General features: G+C 45.0%; 2 protein-coding genes across 8 annotated transcripts in view; one reads left to right on the top strand and one right to left on the bottom strand.

The window, feature by feature from the left end:
* RBFOX1 (RNA binding fox-1 homolog 1) overlaps nt 1-26,120 on the bottom strand; it is a 986,153-nt gene that overhangs the window by 374,976 nt on the left and 585,057 nt on the right. Inside the window, exon 1 of one of the 7 annotated variants that reach the window (XM_049768479.1) lies at nt 17,584-18,034. The exons of the other annotated variants lie outside the window; for them this stretch is intronic. Coding sequence (XP_049624436.1) covers nt 17,584-17,601 — 18 coding nt within the window. The 5' untranslated portion in view covers nt 17,602-18,034. Of the gene's footprint in view, nt 1-17,583; nt 18,035-26,120 lie in introns of those variants that run through there. 7 annotated transcript variants of the gene reach the window in all.
* CARHSP1 (calcium regulated heat stable protein 1) overlaps nt 1-26,120 on the top strand; it is a 1,067,514-nt gene that overhangs the window by 1,019,182 nt on the left and 22,212 nt on the right. The window lies entirely within an intron of this gene.

Here is a 26,120-nt window from a genome sequence, read left to right as displayed (position 1 = left end):
ATAAAGATGGGATACCCCTCTGTTTGCAGCAGAAACACACACACACACACACACACACACACACACACACACACACATGCTGAAGAGCAAACTGCTTGGCGAACAGATGAAGACTCTATGCCCAAGGCGCTTGGCCCAAGCCTGGGCAATCACCAGATCCAACTATCAGACCAATGTGAATAGCTAGTGTTCATTAGGTTGGACCCATGAGAGGAAGTTCTGGGACTTTAGTTTAACTGGCTGACAGAGAAGCTCTTTTACAGCCCTGGGGGTTGCTTGGCTGAAAGAACACGAACTTGGACTGCCAAGGTTAACCCAGAAAGACTTTCTGTGATTGAGCCTGTATCACACAAAATGATTCCAAGAGGGAGAGAAAGGGAGAGACAGCGGGAAAAGGGGGAGTAGAGATCTCTCCTCTACTGTCTATCCTAAAATGAATACTGTCACCGTGTGGGTTTGCTTTGTTCAAGAAATTATTTTAGGTGTTCTTTGCAAAAAAAAAAAAAAAGAACACACAAAGGAGGGGGGTTCAGTTCAGTTTTCCTCTTTGTTGGGGCAAAGTTGTCTTAACCAACAGATGGAGGAGAGAGCAGACTGGGAAGATGGGAGGGAGCAAAAAGCATTTCAGAGAGCTCACCCTGAATTTCAAAGTGCAGCTGTATCTGTCATCTACCTCCTTTTTCATCCTGTATGCAGGTAAAAGATCCACTTGTGTATGATTTGGTCTGATCTGACTTCCTCTGGTTATGTTTGCCACTTGGTAGAGAGAAAAACCAAAAAAAGCACTCACATGAAGAAGGAAGTGAGGTTCACATTTCCATGGATTTATGGTCCCTATGTCTGTCCACTGGACTGCGAACAGGTCACCAGAGAGAAAAGAAAGCACTGACATTTGGGGTCATCCTTTGGGCAGGTGGCAGCAGGACTCCTGGCTTCTCCCCAAGAAACCCAGCCCTTTGCTCCATTCTTACCATTAACTCCTAAGCAAAGGAATCTCAAGTGATTTCATTCGCTCCTTCCTTCTTCTCTGCATGCGGCACATTTTCGCTCAGTCTCAGGATTAGAACCGTCTATCTTAATCAGAAGGGCATAATCTCCTGATGGAACCAGGGCAAAATGCCAAATTCATTTAGAAGCTTGTTCAAATTTCACTGGCTCATTCCCAGGAGAAATACCAGTACCTAAAGGCACCAGTGCTGTGGTATACCCCGAAGTCTCTCAGAAGTTGTGGGAGGGGAGTTGGGGCTAGAGTTTAGAGGTTAATAACACAACATTCTTCATACACACACACACACACACACACACACACAACTAGCATTCAACCAACCAAGGGCTGCCTTAATTGTTTAACTTGGCCTTCATTTCTCCACACACAGAGGCATCCTTCACTTTACCCCTGCCATCTTAAAATGGTCCTCAAGAGGGAATGGCTTTGTTTTACAAATGATTTTAAATTTTCTGTGTAAAAGGAAAAAAAAGGCACTAAAGGACGGGTAAGTTCTGTTCATATTCTCATTGATTTTATCAGATGGGGGGCAAGGCTGTCTTGCCCACCAGATGGTTGGCAGCTTTTACGCATCCATGCATGCTAGAAGAGGAAACTCAGGCCAGCAAACAGCAACAGCTGTGTGTGTGTTGTGTGTGTGTTTTAAGTATGTGTGCGTGATCTAACACTTGGCAAGGCGTTTTTTGCAAATAGTCTCATTAGATAATGGCATTTTCTCATGGGTTAGCGGGAAATGCACTTAAAGACACAAGCTTGGCAAGTCAGCCCCTGAGAAGTCATTTCCCAACCAACGCTGGGGCCAACTTGCAGGCTGGTTCGTGTGCACTTTTATTTATTCATAGTTCTTTGAATTATTTGTGTTATGTAAAAGTCACCTATACATTGTGGAGAAAATCAGAAGTGGCAGAGAGGCAAAAAATCAAAAATGAAAAAGAGAAAAGGAGCAATCCTTAGGGACTACTTCTGGAGCTTCTTCAGGGTCTCAGGATACTTTTAGCAATGGATCCTTGCAAACCAGATCCTCTGGAGATCAGCTTTCTGGCTCCAAGTCAGGCTCACTGATGCTTATTAGCTCATAAATCCGAGAGGCTTTAACCTCTCTAGTCTTCAGGCCATAACAGTCTGAGTGGGCATTATGCTATCTGCCTTCATATTGCGATTATTTTTAATATATTTCAAATGAGACTTTATTGCTCCCTCTGCCAGTTTCTAACATATCAGTGTGCTAGAAATCTCACTACTGAAGATTATCTTGTGTTCCTTTTTGCTTGTTTGGTTTTTTTGGTGGAGGGAGCAGTATTCAGGAGGCCCAAGGACCCTTTCCAGAGATCCTTGGCCAACTGGGCAAGCAAGTTTCATTTGAGAGTTTAAAACTATGAAGAGGTTTTTTCCTTTTTTCCTTCCTTCTTTATGCACATCCAGCTATGCTCAGAACTTACTCCTGGCTCATGCATTGCTCCTTGCAGGATTAGGGAACCTTAGGGGGTGTCAGGAATCAAACCCATGTCAGTCATGTGCAAGTCAGGCACGTACAAGTCAAATTCAAGAGCCCTAACCATTGTACTATTACTCCAATTCCCCATGGAGTTATTTCTTGTGAATGGAAAGCACCCATATTTTTTCAGAAATATTCCGAATTCTTTTTAGGAGCAAAGATAATTAGATGGTAATAGTAGGCTACCTGAGAGTCTCAGTGTCTACACTTGCAGGTGGTATTAGACTCAAGACTACAACTGAATCATCCAAACCCACATGCAGGCTCAGTTAGCTTCAATGCTCACAATATTCTTGTACCACTCAACTGAAGTACATGCATTTTGGGTTTAAAAAGTTCTTCTGAAATTAGACTGTGTTTTCTAATCTCAAAAAATTGCTGGTTGGATGGTTTTCATTTCTTTGTAAAATGACAAGTGATACTTCATTTTTTAGCAAAAGGTTAATGCTAAGTCTCCAAACTTTATAAATGGTACTTTTTCCATAAAATAAACTACTGCATGCTCTTGTGCTAGATTAGCGAAAAATGTTCACCCTATCGGAAACGGATGGATCTTGCATTTCAAGGTGACAAGTGCAATGTCAGATCCAATCAATCGATCACTGTATAATTATTATTGCAAATGACGCATATCCATGCCGCAAACCTTAAGGGGGACTTAATGAAGCAGTAAGCACATCAATAATAAGATCTACTTTGGTCTCTATTAAATCTCATGATTCATAAATATCTTGGCATGTTTTATTCTTCTTTTAAGTCCTGTGAAGATATTGAAAAACTTGAAAACATTGTGGGTGTGGGTAGAAGAAGAGATAAGTGATAATCAACAGAGGCAAGGGTGTTTGTACATTGGTGTGCTAAAGAAGGACAGAGCCAAACATCCAAACCAGAGTCAACAGCCCTGAAATCATGACCCCCAAACTTTAACAACCAAACTTAAAACTAAGACTGTCAAGATGGCAGATTCGGAGTGGTGGTGAGGAGAGGGACCTAGAAATGCTGAAGGAGGAATAAATGTTGGACCATAGCATGCCTAAAACCCAACTATGAATAGCTTGATAAATCATGGTGCTTTAATAATTTTTTAAGTGATGCCTGCTCTTTGGTTCACCACTAAAGAGGATTCTGGAATTCTCATTAAGATTTCAGTGCAATATATGGAACCTCTCTCACACGGGCACTGAAGGAATTCAATTGTCTATGATATATCCAAGGCATTTCCTCTGCAAAATCAGAGTCAAGAAAGACATTTTCATCTCCCTCCTTGCATTTGCATTTCCTTGAAAATAGCCGCTAAACTGAGCTCCAATGAGTCAACACGGGGCTAGCCAATATGGTGGAAGAAGAACCCGCAGCTTTTATAATCTTTGCTCAAAGAAAACAATAATGGGTCTCTGGGCAGAAGATGTCCAGACTCCAGCCTCTGGCTTGTTAAGGATGGCCAGGACTGGGATTCCTTCATGTTCTGATGCCTTTGTGAAGCCCTGGATGAGAAGTGCCTTACACATTGGAACCAAATTGTTCTGATTTTCAAAGTCAGAAATCCAAGCTCACTGATTGCTCACAGGGAAAAAGTTCTAACAGCATGAGATGCTGGAGACAGACACAGGTTTGAGTGATGAACTCATGACAGAATGTCAATGCCAACAATGCCATTGGTTGAGCACCTGGGCTCCACCAATCTAGGAGCACCTAGATCTTATAGTTGTTTGTCTGCAAAGAGTCTTTGCTCATGACCCATTTTACCCACCATCACTTTTCCACTTGGGAACTTGCTTTCCTCTACCTGTGCTTTTTGATAGATATCATTGGGCACATCATTTCTTTCTCTGAGCCTCATTCTTCTACCCCAAATCTGTTGTTAGCAGGCATGTGTGTATGGACGTGCATGCGTGCGCACATACACACACGCGCGTACACACAGACACACACACACACACACACACACAAGCTGTTTCTCGGATTCCCACAATTCTAAATGGGAACTCAGAATTTTCTTGCCATAAAATATAAATATTATTTTACCCGATTTTCTGCTAACCTTCAATGAATAGCACAGTCTCTCTATGTTGCTATATTATATGACACAGCATAAATTTCTCCAGGCAAAAGGAGAGCTGAGACATATTGGTACAGGAAGAATAAACAGGTCCCACACAAGCCCTGCAAAACTACAAGTACCTCAATATTGGAAACCCAGCGAAAGACATTGCTTGTGCCCTTAAAAATGCTTTACTGTGAGATAGAATTTTATTTTCTTCTACAGAAAAAGTTAGGACAAGAACATATATTTAAATATTTTATTTAGGTATATATTTATAACATATCTTTAACAACATAAATATGTATAAAACTAGTTTTTATCAATTTTATAAAAATATGCATAAAAATTTAAATATAGTATATTTAAATAAATTAAATATATTTAATTTATATTTAATATATATTTAAATACCTTAGTATCAGATATTCTTGCATATCCTTGGCATACACACAACCCCTTTTGCTTGTAATTATTTCCTTGGGAAAGGATATTTTCAGGTCCTTGAAGTACAGACCTCTTTTTAAACAATTCTTTCTTTTTCTGAAACTATTTATTAGTTTAGATCTCCACCAAAAATGCTTGAGAAGAGTATTCTAAGCCTCTGACAAATGGTCAGTATTTTATCCTCATAAGAACATGTCACCGTTTGACAAAATGTTTGCTTTGGTTTGCATTTCTTTGCCATTAGGGAGGATGAACATAATGTCCTATATTTATGTCCATTTGATATTTTCTGTCTGAATTGTCTGTTCATTATCCTCTGCTTGCTTGGTACATTTTTAAGTTAGAAGTTATTTAAGTTGTTGTTATTCATTTTCATCAATATATATCAAGGACTATATTTAAAAAAAAAACCTAATGCACAATAAAAAGTAAATTGCTAAGTAAATTCTGCTTTATTCAATGCTAAAGTATGCTACAACCTTTAAAACTTGAGTTTTTTTTTTAAAAAGGACATTAATAACATCAGACAATGTTCCTAAAATAATTTTCTGAAAAGACAGTTCCAGCATGATTCCAATTTGGTGTAAAAAGGCAATGCAAAAAAAAAATTCAGATATATTGATATTTGGAAAGGCAGAGAAATATATCAAAATATTAAGTAATCAATAGATTGAGGTCTAGATGTTCTTATTCATATATTTCCAATGTTTTACAACATTCAAATAATATTTTATTCGCATAAAGTAATCTCAATTATTTTAAACTCGAGGTGCTTTCCAAGGGCATTTTCTCCTGCAAATATTTCTAAATACCAATACCAAAACACTAAGTAATTAATTCACTAAGTAATTATTTGGCAATGGGGAGGGGGGAGAATATAAAGTCTCACATTTCAGTGCAAAGTACTCTGGAGACTCTGGGTCCAACCTCAAGCTTGCTTAAGTAGATCTTCATTTAAAAGAAAGCCCAGGAGTTCAGTCTTGGTCACCCAGTGAGAACCAAGTAAGAAATTAGTTGGAATCTATGATCCTTGATATAAAGATCATGCCCCCGCCCCCTAGTCCCATCCTTCTTGGGATAATCCCAAGAACCTTCCTTGCACTGCCTCACATACCATATCTACACCCTTTTGACACTCAACTGGTCTTTGGATCCTGTCTGCCTGCTGGATACAGACACAAATGCTTCCAGTTGAGGTCCAGCAAAACAGCTAATCCAGTGTTCACCTTAGCCTGAGCAGAAGCAAAGGATGAAAGACAGAGATGGGTGGGTGAAGCCTCATCCCCCACCCATTCTTCCTAGGTAACTTGACCTTACCTACAAGACCCCGCCCATTTCCTGGGAAAGGTCTTGGAAAAGGTAGATAAGGTATGGACCAGAGGGGATTAGCTCTTTTGGTCTTTGGCCAGCATGGAGGTCAAAGGGAAGATGGCTGACAGGAGTTAAGATGCAGGGCTAGCTAAGAATGGCTGAATGCTTAAAAGGTTATGATATAGGCCACACCTGTGGTGGATAGGGCATGAATAAAGTTGATGCTTCCTGATGCCTGTCTCTGGATGAGTGATTCCGCTGTTCACCTAAACCTGGGACCCACCAGCTGAATGGGGATTGCGGAGCCACGTGGCCTGGGATGGCAGAGAAAAATCCCTCCATCCATCCTTCACCACCCACCACCATCGCTAATTATTTAATTCTACAGGTGGGGAGGCTCAGTTAGAAGCACAGCTCGGCCCTCTGCCAAGTCGCTAAGGGGAACCAGTGTGATAACCTGTCGTTTAATTAAAAACAGGTACCTCCAGTACAATGGTGAAGGGGAGTGTTCTTTTTATAACTGAAACCCAACTACAAACATGTTTGTAATCATGGTGCGTAAATAAAGATATTATTTTAAAACAAAAGGTACTTCCTGTGTACAGTAAATTGTTGCATATGTTTAAGAGTCCACTTTAAGTATATCTATACATGTATATGCATATATATACACACATGAGAGAGATATATGAGATCTCTTTTCTTCCCAAGTACTGTAGTCTAGCCTTAGACTACATTCTACCCATGAAAGAATGGAGTAAGGATATTTTAGCCTTTTCATTGGCTTTAAAAACCACCAAAGGAAACTGGGACAGACGATCACTCTTGGGCCTATGAAAACGGAAAACCTTCCCTTCCATCTTCCTTGCAAGCCTCCATTAACTAATTGTATTCCTGTTCTCATCTGTCCCACTTGGCTCCCTGATTAGCCTTTTCATTTAGCACATTAGCCAACCCTCTTCACTCACACACTCCATCAGCAGCTCCTGTGAGTCCCACACGCGCCCTTGAAGATACTTGAAATTCCAAACACCACTTGCTATTAGGCAACTGTTTTTTGTATTCCTGACCCCTGGGGTGATGACAGGACAGAGGGGCCCATTGTGGGAAGCCCAGGGATTCCTTTCAAGGACCCTTGCCCTTTTCTCTTCCAACTCTGCAGGAGTCCTTGAGCCTCAATTCCTTCCTAGTTCTTTGTTTGCACTTCATTATTTGCCACCCCCACTCAGTCTCTGAGCGCGTGCCTGTACGTGTGCCTGTACGTGTGTGTGTGTGTGTGTGTGTGTGTGTGTGTGTGTGTGTTGGGGTGTTGTTTGTTTTCTGGCTCTTCTTTTTTCCAAAGTTAGCTAAGTTTGCTGAGTGGGTTTGAGGGGCAGGATTGTTGGAAGGGAAGGGTCTGAGGCTCAGATGTACATTCAAGCAGGATGCAAAAAAGCAGGTTGTGTACCCATGTGTAGCTGCCTGAATGGATAGGTGGGAGCAAAGACATACTGGGTGGGTCTGGGGCGTCTACAGGAATGGCTAGGCGCTGTGAATCCAGAAGTCAGAGGAAGCTTCCAGCCTCACCTCTCTGGTAAAGGCAGAAAGACAGGCCCTAGAGGGCTTATTCTTCTCCCTAGTGTTTTGTTTTTTTTTGTGGGGGTGGGGGGCTTCTCTCCAACTCTGCTTCTAGAATATGCTGATGCAAGATGCCCTTAGGGCAGCCCTAACCCTCTAAGTTCAAGATGGCTCTGACCAATCTCTCTCCTTCTCTGAACTGGGGATATCTTGGGCTGGAGTCCACCTAGTCCCCTCTCATTACTCCCACAAACAGCTGGTTCTTGGAGGTAGCCACCTCACTCACCCAGTGTACCCTGAAAAGATCTTGCTGACTGACTCCTTTTCACCCTCCTCCTGGGGTCTACTTGTTCCAGCACTGTGGTGTACCCTAAGACCCACCCATATCTGGGAGGGGTCTTGGGAACCGGATAATAGGTGTAACTACCTGCAAGACCTCCCATTTCTGGGAGGGGTCTGGAAAAGGATAGATAAACCTCTGAGCCAGGGGATTCGGGCCTTTGGCCGTTTCTCTCTTGGCCCGGCTTGGCTTCCTGGCTTTTGGATCTTTGGGCCGCATGGAGCCCAAAGGGAAGATGGCTAACAGGAGATAAGATGCAGGGCTAGCAAAATATAGCTGAATGCTTAAAAGGTTGACATAGGCCACACACCTGTGGTGGCAAGGGCATAAATAAAGATGATTCTTCCTGAAGCATGCATGTGAGTGAGTCTTGATTACGCCAATTACCTGGGCCTGGAATTCGCCAGCTGAATGGGGATGAAGCCACGTGGCTGGGGCCTAAGCACAAAGGCCTCCATCCATCGCCATCCAGCCCCATCGTTAATTAATTAATTCAACACAGCACCCCTCTAGTTTTTGTCTGAAATATTAGTGAGCTGCTCTATTACTTGCTCGGCCCTTTCTTAGTTCCAGGAAATATTCCTCCTTCCTCCAGCCTACTAGTTCCAGATTTGTAGGCATCAAACTTGGTTTCAGATACTCACAGGGTGGTATTTTACCCTACTCTGGATATAAAGTCTCAGGAATTGTTCAGAGCAGGAGGACAACAGAAGTGGCCTCTGAAGGCTTATTCTCCTCCTCCCCTTTCCCAAGACTTCTGAGACGATGAGATTAGTCCACTAGGGTGGCTGCCATCACTCAGGAGCAAGTGTGAGGATGGGGAAAGTGAGTCACCACAGGGTTAAATGGTCTGTATTTCCCAGATCTCCAAAGTTCTGCTGGGGATTTCTCAGATCTGAGGATGATTCTCTGCTTTGGCCAACCAGAAAGCTCAGCTGAATCCAGTGGCCTTAGGCTTGGTTGGCTAGGTTGGCTGTGTCAAACTCTTCAACAACAACACCTAAGCTCCAGGACAATGGAGACCCCACCACTCAACAGACATACACACCTCTGTGGACACACGGGGATATCCCAGCCGTGATTTTCTGAACCTATCAGTCTATTCACGGACCAATTCTATTCCCAGAAACGCAACTACACTTTGCGAATAGGGCCCTTTCTGTCGGAAGCCTTTCTCAGCATTGGGTTGGGAGGTCAGGGCATGCGGAAGGCTTAGAGCACTTCCTATCATTAAGGACTCAGAGGTCATCTAGACATATAGAAAAGAACAGTCAAAAGTAGGAAAGAAGCCACCGTACATCAGTGACAAAAAAAAAATGTAACCATATTTTTTATCTTGTCATGGATTCTGTATGGTAAAGACATTTAAAAGACAGGAAACATCAACAGTTTCATCAATAAGTATCAATAGATTTTCAAATACAAAAAAATGCTTTTAAGTCATTCCTCTAAAAAGGATAATCCTACATGAACAGAAGAGATAGCAAAGCAGGGAAGATGCTTGCCTTGCACATGACCAACCTGGATTTGATCCCTGCACCCCCCAGCCCCACATACTGTGATCACTGAATAAAAAACCAGGAGTAAGCTCTGAGCATCTCCAGGTGTGGCATAAAAACTAAAAATTCAAAAAAAGATGATCCTTCAATGGGCCACTGATGCCATAGAAACCAAATTCTATGCTTCTAATATGAGGAAATAAAGAACAAAGTTTGGTGGGCAAATTGAAGGGAAAATAACCCAAAGGCCATCTATTTAAAGATAAGCGGAGAGTAATCCTTCTCTCTCCATCACTCTCAAACCTTTCTCATCACTCTCTCACATATCACATCTCTCTCACACATACAAACACACAGATACATACATACACACACAACACACCGTTTAATACACTCTGCCTGACCAAACCATCTTAACCTACCACCTAATTTATTAGATCAACACTGTATTCAAATGAGTAACACATCAATAACCAACAAGGAGAAAGAAATACAGAAATGCCCAATTCCAGGCACCAGGAAATTGATTGGTCCAACACACACAATTTGAAAGTCTGACTTTGCATGGTTTCAACCCCTAGAAGAGGAGACAGAAACATAATAATGGCTCTGATCCAATCCACTTCACCTCCAGAAGTGGCGCTCCTGAATCCTAACTTCCACCTGATCTATCCTCCAACATCACCTCTCCTTCCCTGTTGTTTTCTCACCTTCCCTCAGGATGTCTCCAAATAATACATGGGAAGCACGCTGCACAATTCTCTCCACTTGTCCTAAAAGCTTCATGTTCTTTCGTTGTCAAAACAATGCTCTGTTGCTTCCCGAAATTATCTTGTTGGTATTGAATATCAATTTTTTCAATTTGTTCTTCTCTGAATGGGACACACAGTTTGTACAGAAACTAATTTGCTTATGTCGTTCAAACTGGCATCATTGGAATCAGGTTTTTTTTTTTTGGTCTGAAGGTTCGTGAAAATTTTCTAAAGAGATAGGAAACACCACTCAAGAAACAAAATACAAAATAGAAAAGAGTGTCTCACAAGCAGTCAGCTGCTTTTACAACCCTCTGAAGTCAAGGAATATGCAGGGCTAGCCAATATGATGTGTAAAACTTCAACATAAAGCCCCCAGAACCCCTTTTTTTAATGCTCATCAGGGTTGGTGGGCTGAAGACACAGAACAGGTAGGTAGATTCTTGTCAGGCACACAGCTGACCCTCACTAGATCCCCAGAAACATACAGGGTACCCCAAGCCTTGCCAAGGGTAATTCCTGAGCACAAAACCAGTGGTAAGCTCTGAGCACCTTTGGGTATGGTGCCCAAAGAAATACAAATAATAAAATGTACAGCAGGAAGAAATGCAACTCTCACGTCTCAAATTTTCTACTGAAACAAAGCACTGGTCCATTTTGAATTTTACTTATATCTAGGGCTGCCCAATCCATTGGCCTATTGTTATTATTATTTTATTTTTTGCAAGAACTGCTAAAAACAAGAAGTCAATGAGTTTAGTGTCATTATTAAATTGGAAAGAAAAATGGACGGGGCCTTTTGACACAAATCACTTTACAGACAAAGAGGAATGTGCATGTAAACAGAATTGCAGTAAAATACGTGCCCCCTCCCAAATAAAAAAGTACCAATCAATTTACATCAATGGCTTCTGAGTGCTCAAGCGGAAAATAACGTATTACTCCCTCTGCCAGAGAGAGAGCCTGCGGTTGGCAGAGGCCATGAATGGTTAAGCCAGAGGCAAAGAGGTGTAAGTCAGAAATGAGCTCCCACTCAGGAAGCTGCAGACTCCCCCTGCCATCAACCCACCAGAATGTGGGGAGACTCTGGAACCTCATCTTCTGCTCTATAAAGGGCCTCCAAACAGACGAGAGCCCCTGGCTTCAAGATGCCAGCAAACAGGCCCAAGTTGCTTATTTAAAGGGATCTTGAAGTCCCATCACCCATGGTACCCCACAGGAATACAGCAGGGGCAGTGTGCTGGGCCTGGAGGAAGGGAAGAGCATTGGGGAGCATTGGGGAGAAAACCAGTGTTTTTGAGGTGCTAATCTGCTCCCTGCACATCAGGGACCACACAAAAGATGTTAGTGTTCAGGAGAGGACAGAGAGCTGTGTGATGAGGGAAGATGAAAATGCCTCAAGAATCGGGGTGGCCTGTGCCCATTTTGCCCCCTGATTTTAGCGATGAGCATGAATGACAACAAAACTTGTCAAGTCACTCGAAATGCTTTTGGACTGAACATCGTCTGGAGGAAAGCAGGGCTGGGGCAGTGTTCAGGAATCATGGCCGTATTTCAGAAGCATTTTAGTCATCGAAAACAGAAATTTTCCACTTGCCGTCAAGAGCGACAAGCATGCACTCCCCCACACAATGCCAAATCCCTTCTGGTTGCTACCATCAACCTCAAGTTCCCAGAAGTGGGGATCATTCAAGTAAAAGTAAAAGCAATGGATAGGGAAGACAGGACCATCCCAGGACCCTCTTGCCTTGGAAGGGAACCAAACCAGCGGGAAAGGAGAGGTCTTGCAGAGGGTTCCCTAAAAACCTATGAGCCCACCCACAATCTTCCCTGCTAGCACCCTCTGATTCCACCACATCTTTAACTTGTGTCTCCAGGCACTGCCTGGCACTCCATAGTGGCTTAACAAATAAACAACCAGCTGCAGGATAAGATTAACACCAGACACCACACTGGGACAGATTAGGATATGTCAATGGCATATACCACAGGAAACTAGGTTCAACTGTGGACAATTCAGACTCCCTACACACTGTTATGGCAGGCCAAGTGTCACTCTCCATAGCATGTCCCCCTAATATGATGAAAGGATATGCCAAGACAGTGAGTTTGGAACCAGTTATAATCTCAATTTTTCTAACAGTGTCTCCCCCACTCTTTGGCCTTTCACTCATCCAAGTGAGAGCAAAGCTATACGCATGCAGAAAGAAAAACAACAAACTCTCAGGATCATTCCATTGTGCGGCCTTGTAAGTGTCACTAGCAATGCTGTTTCCAAATCAAGAAAGGAAGAATGAGTACATGTGTATTAAATATGTATAAACACATAACCATATGTACTCATGCAACAGAGAGAAAGTGGGAGATTAGTGCATCTTCTAGTAGCTGAAAGAATGGGTGCTTTAATTTCCTTGGTGCCTAATTTCAGTACGGCAGACATAGCCCTATTTGAAAGACATAAGAAGGGGCATAAGAGGGAGAAGAAGGGATAAAGGTGTGGTGTAGGTGCTTCTCCTGAACATCTGACCCCAGTTCAATCCCTGGCATGAAATCTGGTGCCCTGAGGACTGCAACGAGTGATTCCTGGTCATTACCATATGTGTCTCCACACCACTGCCCAGAAAAACAAACAAATAAATAATTTAAAGAAATACAAAAGGAAAATCAACCGTTCAAATAAAAGGTGGCAATGGTACTTCCGCCCCCAGAGAGAAGTCAGAATGAAATGGGCATGAGAAGCTTCCAAAGGAAAACAATCTCAAAAAGGATGTGTCATCTCTAATTTGTATAGAATTGGGCCAGCTAGAGCCAGCTTGGAACCAAATGCCAGTATGTGTGACGCACCAGGCTGAGGAAGCCATGGACATGCAGAAGAGAGGTTAGATGTGAGAGGTGCTCCCTTCCACCAACACCCAGGATGGGAAAAAAAAGCAGACGATGAATCTGCCCTGAGTTCAGCCACTTCAGGCTTGCCAGCGCCAGATGAATGGAGAACGTTTTGGCTAGTGGGTTTCTGCCAAGGTTCCACAAGGAGAGCTGCAAGATTATACTGATTCTGAGGGAAACTTGTATGTATTTTTATTGTCTTTTATTATGCAATTAAACAGTGAGGAAGGTGGTGGAGGGGGGGAGCTGTCTCTCTCCCTTGTTTCTGGAACATTGTTTACAGTACACTACTCAACGCTCTGCTTTGTCTATCTGAAACCTTGGTATTGTGCATAAGACAGTCTCCAAAAAAAATAAAAGCGAGCAAATAACATATCAATGAAAAAAGCATGAAGAAAGGTTAACAGAGAAGCCACAGAGACAGTATAGTTAGCAGGAAGAGCCTTTCCCTTGCACACGGTCAACCCAGACTCAAACTCCAGCATCCCATATGGTCCTTCAAACTCCAGCAGGCATGACCACTGAGTTCAGAGCTAAGAACAATCCCTGAGCACTGCCAATCCCCCACCTAAATAAGAAAAGGCACTATTTTAGCAAAAAGTAAGAGAAACCCTGGTAATACTCTGGATCCATGATGAGAAAATGTGCAGGAAAGCCCTGAAAACCACCCTTAACTCTTAAGAGAGATGAAAAGGAAGTGGGAAAAGCCTTAAGAGGCCAGAAATGAGGCCTCTTCCCTCTACACTGGTCATCTGGACCCTGTGTCCTGGGATCTGAGGAACAGAAAACCAACTGCCCCATCTCGGACTTCCATGAACAAGCTCAGTGTAAGGTGGTCCTGCCAACATACAGTGACACAGCTTAAGAAGAACCTGAAAAGTGTGTCACAGCTATGGGTGCCCCCAATTTACATATTGGTGGTGGTGCTGATTTTCAGGCTATACCTGACTGTACTCAGGGACTACTTAGCTTTTGTACTCAGAGATCTTTTGCATCAGCGCCCCAGAGACCATGGGGTATCAGGGATCAAACCTGGGCATCCCACACTCCAATCATGTACCTCAGCTCCTGAGCTCCTCCTTCCTCTACATACACACACACACACACACACACACACACACACTAATGGCCTCTCACAGGGCTTTATCATATCCCTGGGCATCTGTTGCCTTCAGAACAGATTAGAGTCTCAGTAAAAAATGGCTTTTCTGCTTTGTTTTCTGGAAGTCCCCCGAGAAAGTGCTGCTTCACTTCTTGACTGTGAGCACGTTTGGTTACAAAAAGAAAAATCGCCCCCAAGTTGCCAAAGGTGTTGTGAGAATCCCTCTATCCTTACCAGGATACAGCTGGGCCCTTCCCCTAATAAGGCCCAGTAAGCAGCACTGCATCCCTCATCTTATTCTTTTTTTTTACTCATCTTATTCTTGAGAGGAAAAACTTCTAGTAGAGATAGAAGGAGAGAAGAGATACTATTTGATGGAGCTGAGAGACAGCAAGGCACTCATCTGCAATGCTATCAATGGGCAGCTCACAGGACTACTCTGATATGTCCATCAGCTCTGTTCTAGAGCTTTCCAAGAAGCTCAAGAAGACAACCTAGGTATGCTGAGGATGACTGAGTGAGTGAGCAGGGAGAAAAGAAAAGAGACTGCATTCTACTTGCTTCTCTACCTAACTCTGCGAAAAGTTCTCAACCATTGTTTAAAAAAACACCAAAATAACCACTTGCCATGAATACAGACTGGTGCATAGACAAAGCCTCCAAAGCAAGTCTAAGAAATGATGCTCAGAGTACTAACATCGGAATCGGATTTACCAGATTACCACGTGTCTTCATTCTCATTCTCTTTCCATAAAAGAGCAGCAGACACAATTTTCCTACATGGATATAAGGGAGCCTCATTTTCCTGAAGCAGGAGCAGCTCCTTAACAGAGATATCCGCCACAGTGAGCATATCTTTATTTACAGACTAAAAGGCAACAGCAGAACCTCTGCATTCAAGGGGAAGGAAGGCAGAGAACGGGAAGCCCTCCAACCTCACAGCACTTGCGCGAGCTCGCTAATTCATATCTCCTTAAACAGCATGCATCCAGCTGTTCCCATTTAAAGTCTGCCATTTTTTGAATGCAGAACTGAAAATTGGAATTAAACATGTAAATAGAATACTTGAGCACAGGGCAGGGAGGTAGGAACCATCTTTTAGTTTTGATGGGATACATTCAGTTCACATAGAAGAAGGAAGGAGGGAGAGAGAAAGAGAAAGGCAGGAAGGAAGGAAGAAAATAAGGAAAGAAGAGGAAGGAAGGAAGGAAGAGGAAGAGAGAGGGAGGGAGGAAGGAAGGAAGGAAGAAAAAACAGGAATTAAAGGACACTGAAAAATCAAGCAGCAAGTTTTCAGCACCTGGGACAGGGCCCAAGCTCCACCATCCTTCCCTTTGCCCACCCCGCCCCCACACACCTTTAAACATATCCTAGAAGGAGCCCACAAACTTCCTGCATTCAATCACAGCTTTTCTTAGCACCTGGGGGCTGGCAAAACCAGTCCTGCTCTCTTTTAGGGGCTGAGAACTGTTTGGAACTACCCAGAATCCTCCTGTAAATTGAAAGAAATCAAAAAGACCAGACACCTGCCCCCAGGAATGGGAGCTGTTATTTCCTGTATCACTGGCATCGATCCTCACCCCATCCCTGTGGGGGCTCATTTTCTTCCTGCACAAAAGTCCCACGTGTATAAGCTGGTGACACTCTGGGCTGTCCAAACCTTGACCATCCAAGACTAGTGGCATGAGGAGACAGTGTATTTCACAGGGGAGCCTCAGTCTAGAAGCAGCTGCTTTTAACCAACCATTGCATGTTAACAGACACTTCTCTGATGCACAAGGCTGGGAAAAGGGGCTTAACCATCAGTGACAGAGAGCCAATCACCCCCCACCCTGGCAGAACCCCATGTATTGACTTGTGTGCAGGTAGAAATGGAGACGAAACTTCTCCAAGCACAAATGACCCTGATATAAGAAAAGGGGGTGGGATGGGCAGAAAGGACTGGCCCCATCTTGAGTGGGAGTCAGACAATGTTGTGGGTCACAGGGCCAAGGGGCTGGAGAATTCCACAGAGAGGCTCCTGGTCCCCTGCAAAAGCAAGTTCACAGGGCAGAGCTTGGCTGCCAGCGTTAAGGGAAGGAAGAGACCATGACAAGACATGCATTAAGAATGTGGAACTGCAAAAGGTTCCAACACATAGGTGCTGGGGTGGAAAGTGGACTCTTCGCTTCTCCCAGGCCTCCCATCCCTTCCCTCAAAAAAAAAATCAGGGAAGCCCCGTCAGAAACATGAAATCACAGAAGCCAGACAGGGTACAAGTTCTGATCCACACACACACACACACACTTCAAACTCTCCATGTGCCTGCGAACCTCCTGCGAACCTGAGGGAGGCATTTTTCTAAGCCTTTTGGCTTATATCGCTATTGCGTAAATGATTTCAAGAGTGGAATGTATTGCTACAGGTTACTACTTCCAGGCTTCTAATTTAATGTCATCTTAAAAACAACAACAAAGATGATAATAACTGGGGAATATTTTATCAAAAAGTCAAGTTTACAGAAATACCTCTTGGAAAAGGGAAAACACACACACACACACACACACACCTCACTCCAAACGCAGCCCGCAATGACAAATAAGTAAGGTGCTCGGGAAAACAAAATGCAAAACAAAGCAAACACCACCACTACCCCCCAGAACCCACCAGCTCGGAGCCAGCAGCTCCTGGAAAAATGAAATGAAGCCCCACATAGCTACAAGTGCCCTGGGCTCTACTCCTGTCCCAGCTGGCGACCCCAGACCTTGGCTTTAGTCTTCGGGAATTCTCCGACAGTGTTTTGAGCAAAGAGAGAAGCATGCAGTTTGCTCGCCCCTGCACACAACACACACAGACACAGACACACACACACACACACACACACTCATACATACACACACATTTTGCACATTTTGGTTTGTTTTCCTTTTTTTTTTTCAACTGAAAAATCAAATTGCAGCTTCATGCTAATGAAACAGGGCTTGCCTGAATTCCCTCGGGAAACAGAGCACATGTCCTATAACTAAGCAAGGTTAGACACGCCACACGCCTGCTCCCCGAAAAATCCCACACGGTTGCTCTGGGCTGCAATGCTGATCATTGCCCACCCCCAGGCAATGTATTAATCAGAGAGAGACAGAGAGACACAGAGAGACAGAGACTACCTACCCACAAATACATCATCATGTTGCAAGAGATCAAGAGCTGAGTTCAGCCAACAGCAGCCTCCTTACTTCACCAAGAGAATCTGGAAGAAAAACCCAGACCAGTGGATGGCCAAGCTTGCCTTTTTTTTTTTCCTGCCCAGTCCCGAGGGTCCCTCTTGTCTCCTTCCCCAGGCCAGGGGGAAGTGCTTGTTTGGGAGGTTAGGAAGATGGCATTCCTTCAGTGCTGAGTCTGAGGTGGCTGGCTTCAGGCTTGCGCTCTCTCTCACTCTCTCTCTCTCTCTTGCTCGCTCTCTCCCTCACCCTCTCTCTCTCTCTCTTTTATTTTTTCTCTCTCTCTCTCTAACTCTTGCCTTTCCTCTTTCTTATCAAGGCTGGCTTAGGTAACCAATTCTTGGTGTGGCTGCTTAAAGAGCAAATCCGGGGCACAGGAGGCAGCAGCGAGCAACAGTGGCCGGAGGAATTCGGGTGCCCGCGGAGCAGCTGTGAGAACAGCGCTGGTGGCAGTTGCAGCAAGGCGGGCGCCACGCCACCTCCTGGCGGTGGCTGCGAGGGGGGTGATGTGTTGGGGGGGGGTGGTCTCACAACCAGCCCCATGGGTGGAATGGATAGGAAGGCTGCGGATACTCTGCTGCTGGCCAGTAAGTGCATCAGCACAGAGCCCCAGCCCCTCACAGTTCTTTTTCCCCCTTCCCTATTAACTCAAAGTAAAGATCCAGCCAGATAGAGAGAAAGAGAAAGTGAAAGGAGTGAGGGATGGAGGAAAAGAGGAACAATAAATAAATAAATAAATAAATAAATAAATAAATAAATAGACAGACCATGTGCAGCTACCCAGCTTGGCCTTTATCTCTTTAAATGGACTTGAGCCCAAAGCAAAGACCAGTCCTGTCCAGGCCTCCCTGGCCCATAGCTCTCTCAATCTCTCTCTCTCTGGCCCACTCAGCTCAGCTCACTTGTCTGCAGCCATCTACCGACTCCTGCGTGTCACTGCTGGCTGTTCCAGGCCTGCCCATCTCTGCTGCTGCTGCTGCTGCTGCTACCACCGTTGCTGCTTCATGGGCTCCCCGCCAGGCTGTGGAATGGGGGTGAGGGGAGGCTGGGGGGCGGGGAGGGGGCGGGGCGGGCCACCCGCGAGGTCTCAGTGCCAATTCAGCAAATCAGAAGGCAAACCCAAACCCCACCAAGTCAACTCCGCAAGGGGAAAACCCTCTGTAAAGAAGTCTTGCAGGCACAAATGGTTTTTCCGCCTCCTTTCTAACCTAAGGCTGGAGCTGACTTATGGCCTCAGTGGGAGACCAGGCGTGTGTGCTTGCATGCGTGTGTGTGTGTGTGTGTGTGTGTGTGTGTGTGTGTGTGTGTTGTGTGTTTTCTCCCCTCCTCCATCCTCCTCCTCTGCAGCCGCAGACCTGGCAAATTTTGCAGTTTGCATAAAACTTGATCTTGAAGACAGGTTCTTCTGACCAAAAACCCCACAGGGTCTGGAGGAACAGTGGAGATGTCTTGAAGTGATCCCAATTTTCTTCTTTTTATTTTTTTTTTAAATTTTCTCCACGCTTGCCCGGAATCAATTCCCCTTTTTATTAGTTGTTCTTTTTTTTTTTCTTAAATCTATTTTAAATTGTATACTTTATCTTGGAAATGATCTCTACCACTGAAATACATTGCAAGCACCAGGCTGGGGAATGCAATTTGCCTGGCATATTAATTGACGCAGTGCTCAATTATTGATATATGGATAAAGGGGGGAATTAATATTCAAGCACATCCTGTATATGAGGAGTTGATCCTGTTCTTGGCCGGAGTCTGACCGGGGGTTAGGTATTTACACATCACACAGAGGAGCCGCCTGGCCAAGCCCTGCGTCTGCCGACATTTCTCCCTAAAACTGTGCTAAGGGACAATGTCATTTAAATAATTCAGGTGTATTAGCTAAATGGTGGTGCCCTCTGGACCCCCAGGGAGGTAGTGAGGCCGCTGTTAAAACAGTCCTCAAGTAGGGGCCATAGCTATAGCACGGTGGGGAGGGCATGCATGCCTGGCATCCCATAGGGTCCCTTAAACTTTGCCAGGAGTGAATCCTGAGTGAAGAGACAGGAGTAGGCCCTGAATACAACCAGATGTGGCCCCCAAAATAAAAACAAATGGAAAGAGAAAAGAAGAAAAGAGAAAAGGAAAGAAGAGAAGAGAAGAAAAAAGAAAAGGAAAGGAAAGAAGAGAAGAGAAGATGAGAAAAGAAAAGGAAAGGAAAGGAAAGAAGAGAAGGAAAGAAAAGAAAAAAGAAAGAAAAAGAATGATCTGGTAGTCCCATCAAATACACCAGTTCAGCCAGGTTGTCAAAGCTGTTGTGATGAAGAGACTGCATCCAAGGGGACCAGAACAGGAGCTCAAAGCCACTTATGGCCCAGTCACACCAACACCAACACCCACTGGCCATCTGGTCTTTCAGCCTCAGTCAGGCTCTTCATCCTGGCAAACAGGCTCAGGAGCCAGCCACCAGCTGTCTTGGTCTAACCTTGGAGGGCACGCGCAGCACAGGTAAAGTCCCAAGTTGATGACCTTTGGTACCAAGCCATCTCGGGGCCAGCCTGGAGGGTCACTCATGAATTTGGGGCTCATGTTGTTAGTACTGATATAGAAAATTAGGGATTCATCTCCCACAGTTATCTGTGAGGCCTGTCTGCCCTGAGAAAATGGTCTTTCTTGCTGGAAAAAAATTTGAAAGGTTTTAGAAATGTTGACTGTCCAGCCATCAGCTGGCTCAGCATTTCTTGTGGCTGGCAAAGGGTCAGAGATGGCCAGAGTGAGTGGGTGCTGGTCTGTCCTTGAGCCCTGGGGAGCTTTGAGATCAAATAGATAGATTGGTACTATCTTGTCCCTCCTGGGGACACTCTGATATCAGACCTACTGTTTTCTGTCCACTTGCCTTGGGCCATTACCTCCGGGTCAGAGCCCATGGTAGGAGAGGTTGACATAAGCAGTGACAGAGAAAGAGGGGGTACTTCTGAGAGGCAAAGGTCATGAAGAGGCTCCTCAAACACCACAAGTTGGGCAAACATCACGAGGTACCCCCCAAAGAAGTCAACTTCATAGTTCCCTGGGGCTGACTAGACTGGAAGTACTTGGTTCTCTGTAAAGTCATCATTTCTGTGCGTGATGGGGAAGCAGCTGGGCATTTTTGGTCCAAAGAAGCCCAGAGCAGCAAAGAGTAGATGTTGCTATGGTAACTACTATCAACTAAGGCCCCGGATTCAGCCTCAGGACCTCTCTACCATCCAGTATGTGAATCACTGAGCTCTGCACATGCCTAGAAAGAAAAGGAAGAGCCACAAGAGAACTCAAAGAAAACAGCATGTCTGATCAGTGGGTTAAAGACCTGAAACCAAAGGCAATAAGAGTGGGTTTGGGGAAGACACAAGAAGAGGGGCCTTTGAAGGCTCTGGGATGGCTCTGGAACTTTGGTGGTGGCTGTGAAGAATTCTATCCAGTGAGCTGTTAAACCTGAATTTCTTACCTTGGTAACCTGATAATCAATCCAGTTTTTAAAAAGACTCAACAAAAAATAAGTTAAAAAGATGGAAAGGGGGAGGGAGAAGTTGATCCCAAATACTGTAGAAAAAAAAAAATCACTCCTTGCACACCTGAGAGAGCCAGGGGATGAACTGAGTGATCCATCCAGGCTCTGAAAGTGCTGACCAAGAAACAATCAACCCACAGGGAGGCAAAAATGCTGCTTGGATTTGGTGTTGATCACAGATCCCGGCATTGGTCCCTCTAGTCCTCTGGTATTTCTCACATGGGATATTCAACTTTCTCAGCACAAAAGCTGTTTCCTGCTGAGTGTTTCTCCCTCTTCTTTGCTAGCACCCTTCATCCTCATTTCCAGCAGTGGGGTCTCCCTGAAAGGAGAGAGGTTCCCAACCTCCAAGGACAGCCACCTCTCACTAATCAGCTTGGGGAGCTGTTCGGTTCTTCTCCAGAGTCCAGAGGTTGAACAGACAGGAGGGAAACAACCTGTAAGGCTCTCTCTCCCCTGAGAGGTGGCAAATTATTTCTGTGTTGGAGATTCTGTTCATAACCAAATTGATTATCCAATCAATTTTTCCAACCTTGTTCCTTGAAACGAGTGAAATGACATCTTCTATTTATTGCCACCCCTGAAAACTCTTGCTTGAAATCATTTTAATAACAAAGCAAATATACTCTAATATTCAATTCCAAACCAAGTCATCTCTCTGCCATTCCCACCCTACCTGTGACCTGACTAGTAAGCTAAGAGTGACTTCCAGGGGGCACTGACTGGGAAAGTTTACAGAGCTTGTGGGGGCAAAGAGATCTTCTTTTCAAAGCATTAATCCCGTTATCAGTGATCAAATCAACAGCATAATTAATCAACGGCAAAGCAATGGTCTAAGCTCAACACTGATTAAGCTGCCAGTGACCTATCAGTTCTTGCAGCTTCTCCTGGTCTCCAGAAATCGAAAGCCACTGTGATCTCTTAGATAACTTAGCAGGGCAATTGGCATCAGAATCTCAACATTATGAAAGGAAGTCTTTGTGTGGAAAAAAAAAACATAAAAAAGTAAGTGTCTATATGAAAGGTTAAAACAATCAAAATGAATCAGGAGACCCAGTTTCTCCTGTGCTGGGGCCTTGAAAATGCTCTGTCGGAATCTGTAGTAGCTGGTATCACTCAGTTTAGTTACTCCAATAGCCTGCCTCATTTCAGTGTTCCACCAAGAGTGGCCCTGCACAGGACACTGGATGCCAGTGGTGGGTTTCCCCAGTGGACGCCCCATGATCACAGCACTGAGGTATCACTATAGCTGTCATCCACAATGTTCTCATATGCAGGATACCCACTCACAACTTCCTCCCTCTGCCATCTACCTGAGATCTCTTGGACCATTTCTTCTTCCCTTCAGTGGAAGAAGTTCCAGAAAGATTAACATGATTTCCACAGATGATCCAGCCTTCTGAGAAGGTGGAGGAGCCTCAAGGACTGAGCCCAAGTGAGAGAGGGTGAGATAGAGCTGTGTGACTTCGGAGGGGCACCACATAATCTCATTTCCAAACATCCAAGGGTACAGAGCCATCCTCATGGACATGTTTTTCTTCAATGATGTATCTGTCATAAAGAATTCAACATAGGAGGCTGGCACGGTGGCGCTAGAGGTAAGGTGTCTGCCTTGCCAGCTCTAGCCTAGGATGGACCATGGTTCAATCCCCGGGCATACTATATGGTCCCCCAAGCCAGGAGCAACTTCTGAGCGCATAGCCAGGAGTAACCCCTGAGTGTCACCAGGTGTGGCCCAAAAATCAAAAAAAAAAAAAAAAAAGAGAATTCAACACAGGAAGGATACTGAACTGTGAATTCTCTGAGGCCTTAATATGTGTGTCCAAAGACCTACGGAATTATTGTACAACAGACCTGGGCTGTTTCCCTTCTTTAAGACCTGTCTGCTACTGTTTCTGCAATGTTTGAGGAAAGGTGCTTTTTTTCTTTGACTAGCACTGGAGAAGAGTTTCTCTAGAAGGTCCTTCAGTTTCCCTTTGAGGATGAGCAGGAGTTCCTAATTTACTCTGTTGGTCTCCAACGAAAACCAGACACCCGCCTTGTGTCTTTGAAAAAAAAGCTCATGGGGCCAAAAATACTGCAAGAGCTGAAGTTGGAGAGTGCCATGGAACTGGCTGGATACAGGAAACCTGAGGAGGGAGGAGCAGCAAGAAGCCCAGAGATGTGCTCCAAGAGTCCTGCAGACAATAGCAGGACAAAGTGTTAGTGCAGAGATGCCCTCCGACCACTCCTGCTGCTGATGGGTCAAGGTTGGGCATGCCAAGCCACCTGCCATAATAAGCAAGGTGCCGGGACAGGTGGCATCTCGAAGGGCAGAGGGGAGGCCAGAATCCTGCTTTGCCCACGATTGAATGTGGCAGATGAATTCTAAAGACAGGTGTGTATTTAAGCCACATCATGAGCTCTCCCCACTTATCTCCTCAAGAAAATGGGAGGCACGGAGACAGCAAATCATAGAGGGGGTGTCAAAACAGGGGATCCCAGGGAGCCCCGGGAACCAGAAGGACAAAGTCTGCAAACAATTGGGAGAAAAACATACATTTCCCAGGGACGCGGGCTTGGTGGAATTTGCTCAGCACAAACAGGGGTTCTGTGGGCACTGATGTTGGATGAAGGCAGCGCACCTGGCTAAGGGCAGGCCAGCTGCCACTGAAACTGGCTAGAGGGAGCAGCTATAGGAAGAAGAGATGAGGTCATGGAGAGGGAAACTGGGGGTTATCTATTCCCACCTACCTTCAACATTATTATTCAATATTCAACATTCATCATTATTCAACAGACTATTAGTCCACAGGCAGGGTTCCCAATATGGTTGGTCCTGCCTGTAGGAAAAGAGCAGCATCCTGTACAAAGCTGGGGCATCTCCAGATGGACCAGAACGGCCTATTTACTATGTTTCCTTGGCTCTGACTTCCGGACTGCAGTTGGACATGGATTTGCTATGGTGCTGATATTTGGGGAGAGAGGGAACAGCGAGGATGTAACAACTGAACCATTTGCCATGTCAGTTCCCTATGGCTCGCTAGTATTGCCAGGTGGGAACTGACTCTTCCAGCCAAAGAGCAGCGGTAAAGTCCAGACCTCTGTGACCACGAAACATTCCCTCCCCACTCCATTCTTCCTCCTGCTCTTGCAACCCAGTGCCACAGGAGTGTACTCATTTTAGGGCTGGGAGGGTATAGGTTAAAGGGTAACAATAAATAGTTTGCAGGTATAAACTCCAGGCTCAGTCTCCAGCACCATGTGATTCATCCCTGAGCTTGGCCTGGCTGAACCCCAAAGAGTCAGAGGATGTTAAAATAGAAGCAGGAATAAGATCTCCGGTAGCAGTCAGTGAGGGACATCCTGGGGTTCAAATACTCCAAAGCATTGGCCAGGCTGAGGGGTGGGGGTGGCAGGTAGCAGTGGGGAGGCAGGGGGAGGAGTCTGGCCAGCGGCAGAGCCTCCACTCTCTGGAGACTTAATGAGTTGAACAGCTACTCGGGCCCCTCCATAAAAGCCCAATCGTGAGTTTCTTAAAAGGGATGCAAAGTAGCTAATGGACTGGGAGAAATTGGTTGTAGCTGGAAGCACATTTTCCAAAGTACATTTTGTTTATATTAAATCCTCATTGAAGTGTCGGTTCAAGGCAGAGCTGTTAAGAGGCCAAATTTAATATAACTAATACTTGTACAACCTCACGACATTCCGTTTCCATCCAACCCAAGAGAGAAGATCTTAAAAAAAAATATTTTAATGTCACTGAGATGGGGAGAGGCTGCTAATCCGGTACGAATTATAGTGAGACACAAACATGATCTTGAATATGTGTGGACCAGCCCTGGGGTACCCCCCCCCCCCGTTCTTCAGAACCACAGTGACAGGTTGCAAGTACTCTCATTCTGCCACCCCCTCCCCCCATGAGGGGCTGTATATGATGTTACAAATGGTACCCTTAGTCCCTGATTAGCTTGTCTCTACGACTTTGCACCCTCCGTGCTTGCTAATGAATGCACTGCCCTGGCCGCCTACACTGGCCTCCAACCCCCATTTCAGCATCTTGCAGCAAATTCATCATGTACAACTCACTGCAGATTTGTAAGGCAGCATTTATTTTGGTCAGTTCGATATGGAAATCACCCATCTCTCTGGAATCTACTCTATGCCTGCGCGCGCTCTCTCTCTCTCTCTCTCTCTCTCTCTCTCTCTCTCTCTCTCTCTCTCTCTCTCTCTCTCTCTCTCTCTCTCTCTCTCTCTCACCACTAATGCCAAGATTCTCCCTCACAGACCATATAATCCAGGATGAGCAGATGGTTTGCTGGGTGTGTCCCCCTAAGAACAGCGCCCCCAGAGGAACGGTTTCCCCCTCCCATGAGAGCTTACACTCCGCAGGAGCTGAACAGTTTTCGGACAGAAAACTGTATCCAGAGAAACCTATGCAAGGCAAGCCTCTGGGGTGTTCTCTAGTCAATGACCCAGTGCCAAGAAATCAGGCTGGAAACTCTGCTGCCTCCTCACCTTCCCTCACAGCGCACATGTCCCAGGGGGCTCTTGAAACGCCAGGTGAGAAAATTGTTCGATGAGCTGTCTAAGGATCTGCAACCAGTCCTTTTGGTCTCAAAGCAGGGAGCGTGGGAGAAGGCCTTCCATCTCTGTCCCCCCCAAAGGCTCATCCTGGTTATCTGAGTGTCTGTGTCAATCATGGACAAGGGGGGTTTACAGTGAAACGCCTGTTCATTGAATGAATCAATAACTGGTAACAAATGATTGGTTGGCAACAGAACGACAAACTTGCAAATCTCCACTGTGCTCCGTCTCTGTGCCATTACTGCTCTTGCAAGCATTTGAAGGCATCAGATATTGGCAGTGGATCACAGAGCTGGTGCATTGAAATAACGCTAGAAGGATGGGTGGCCTGGATTTGGTTTTATGTATACAGCATTGGAAAACCATCTACATTGACGCACTTCCAAGGTGAAGTTTCT

This window comes from Suncus etruscus, chromosome 2, assembly GCF_024139225.1.
Source record: "Suncus etruscus isolate mSunEtr1 chromosome 2, mSunEtr1.pri.cur, whole genome shotgun sequence".
NCBI lineage: Eukaryota > Metazoa > Chordata > Mammalia > Eulipotyphla > Soricidae > Suncus > Suncus etruscus.
This window is presented reverse-complemented; position numbering and strand designations above follow the sequence as displayed.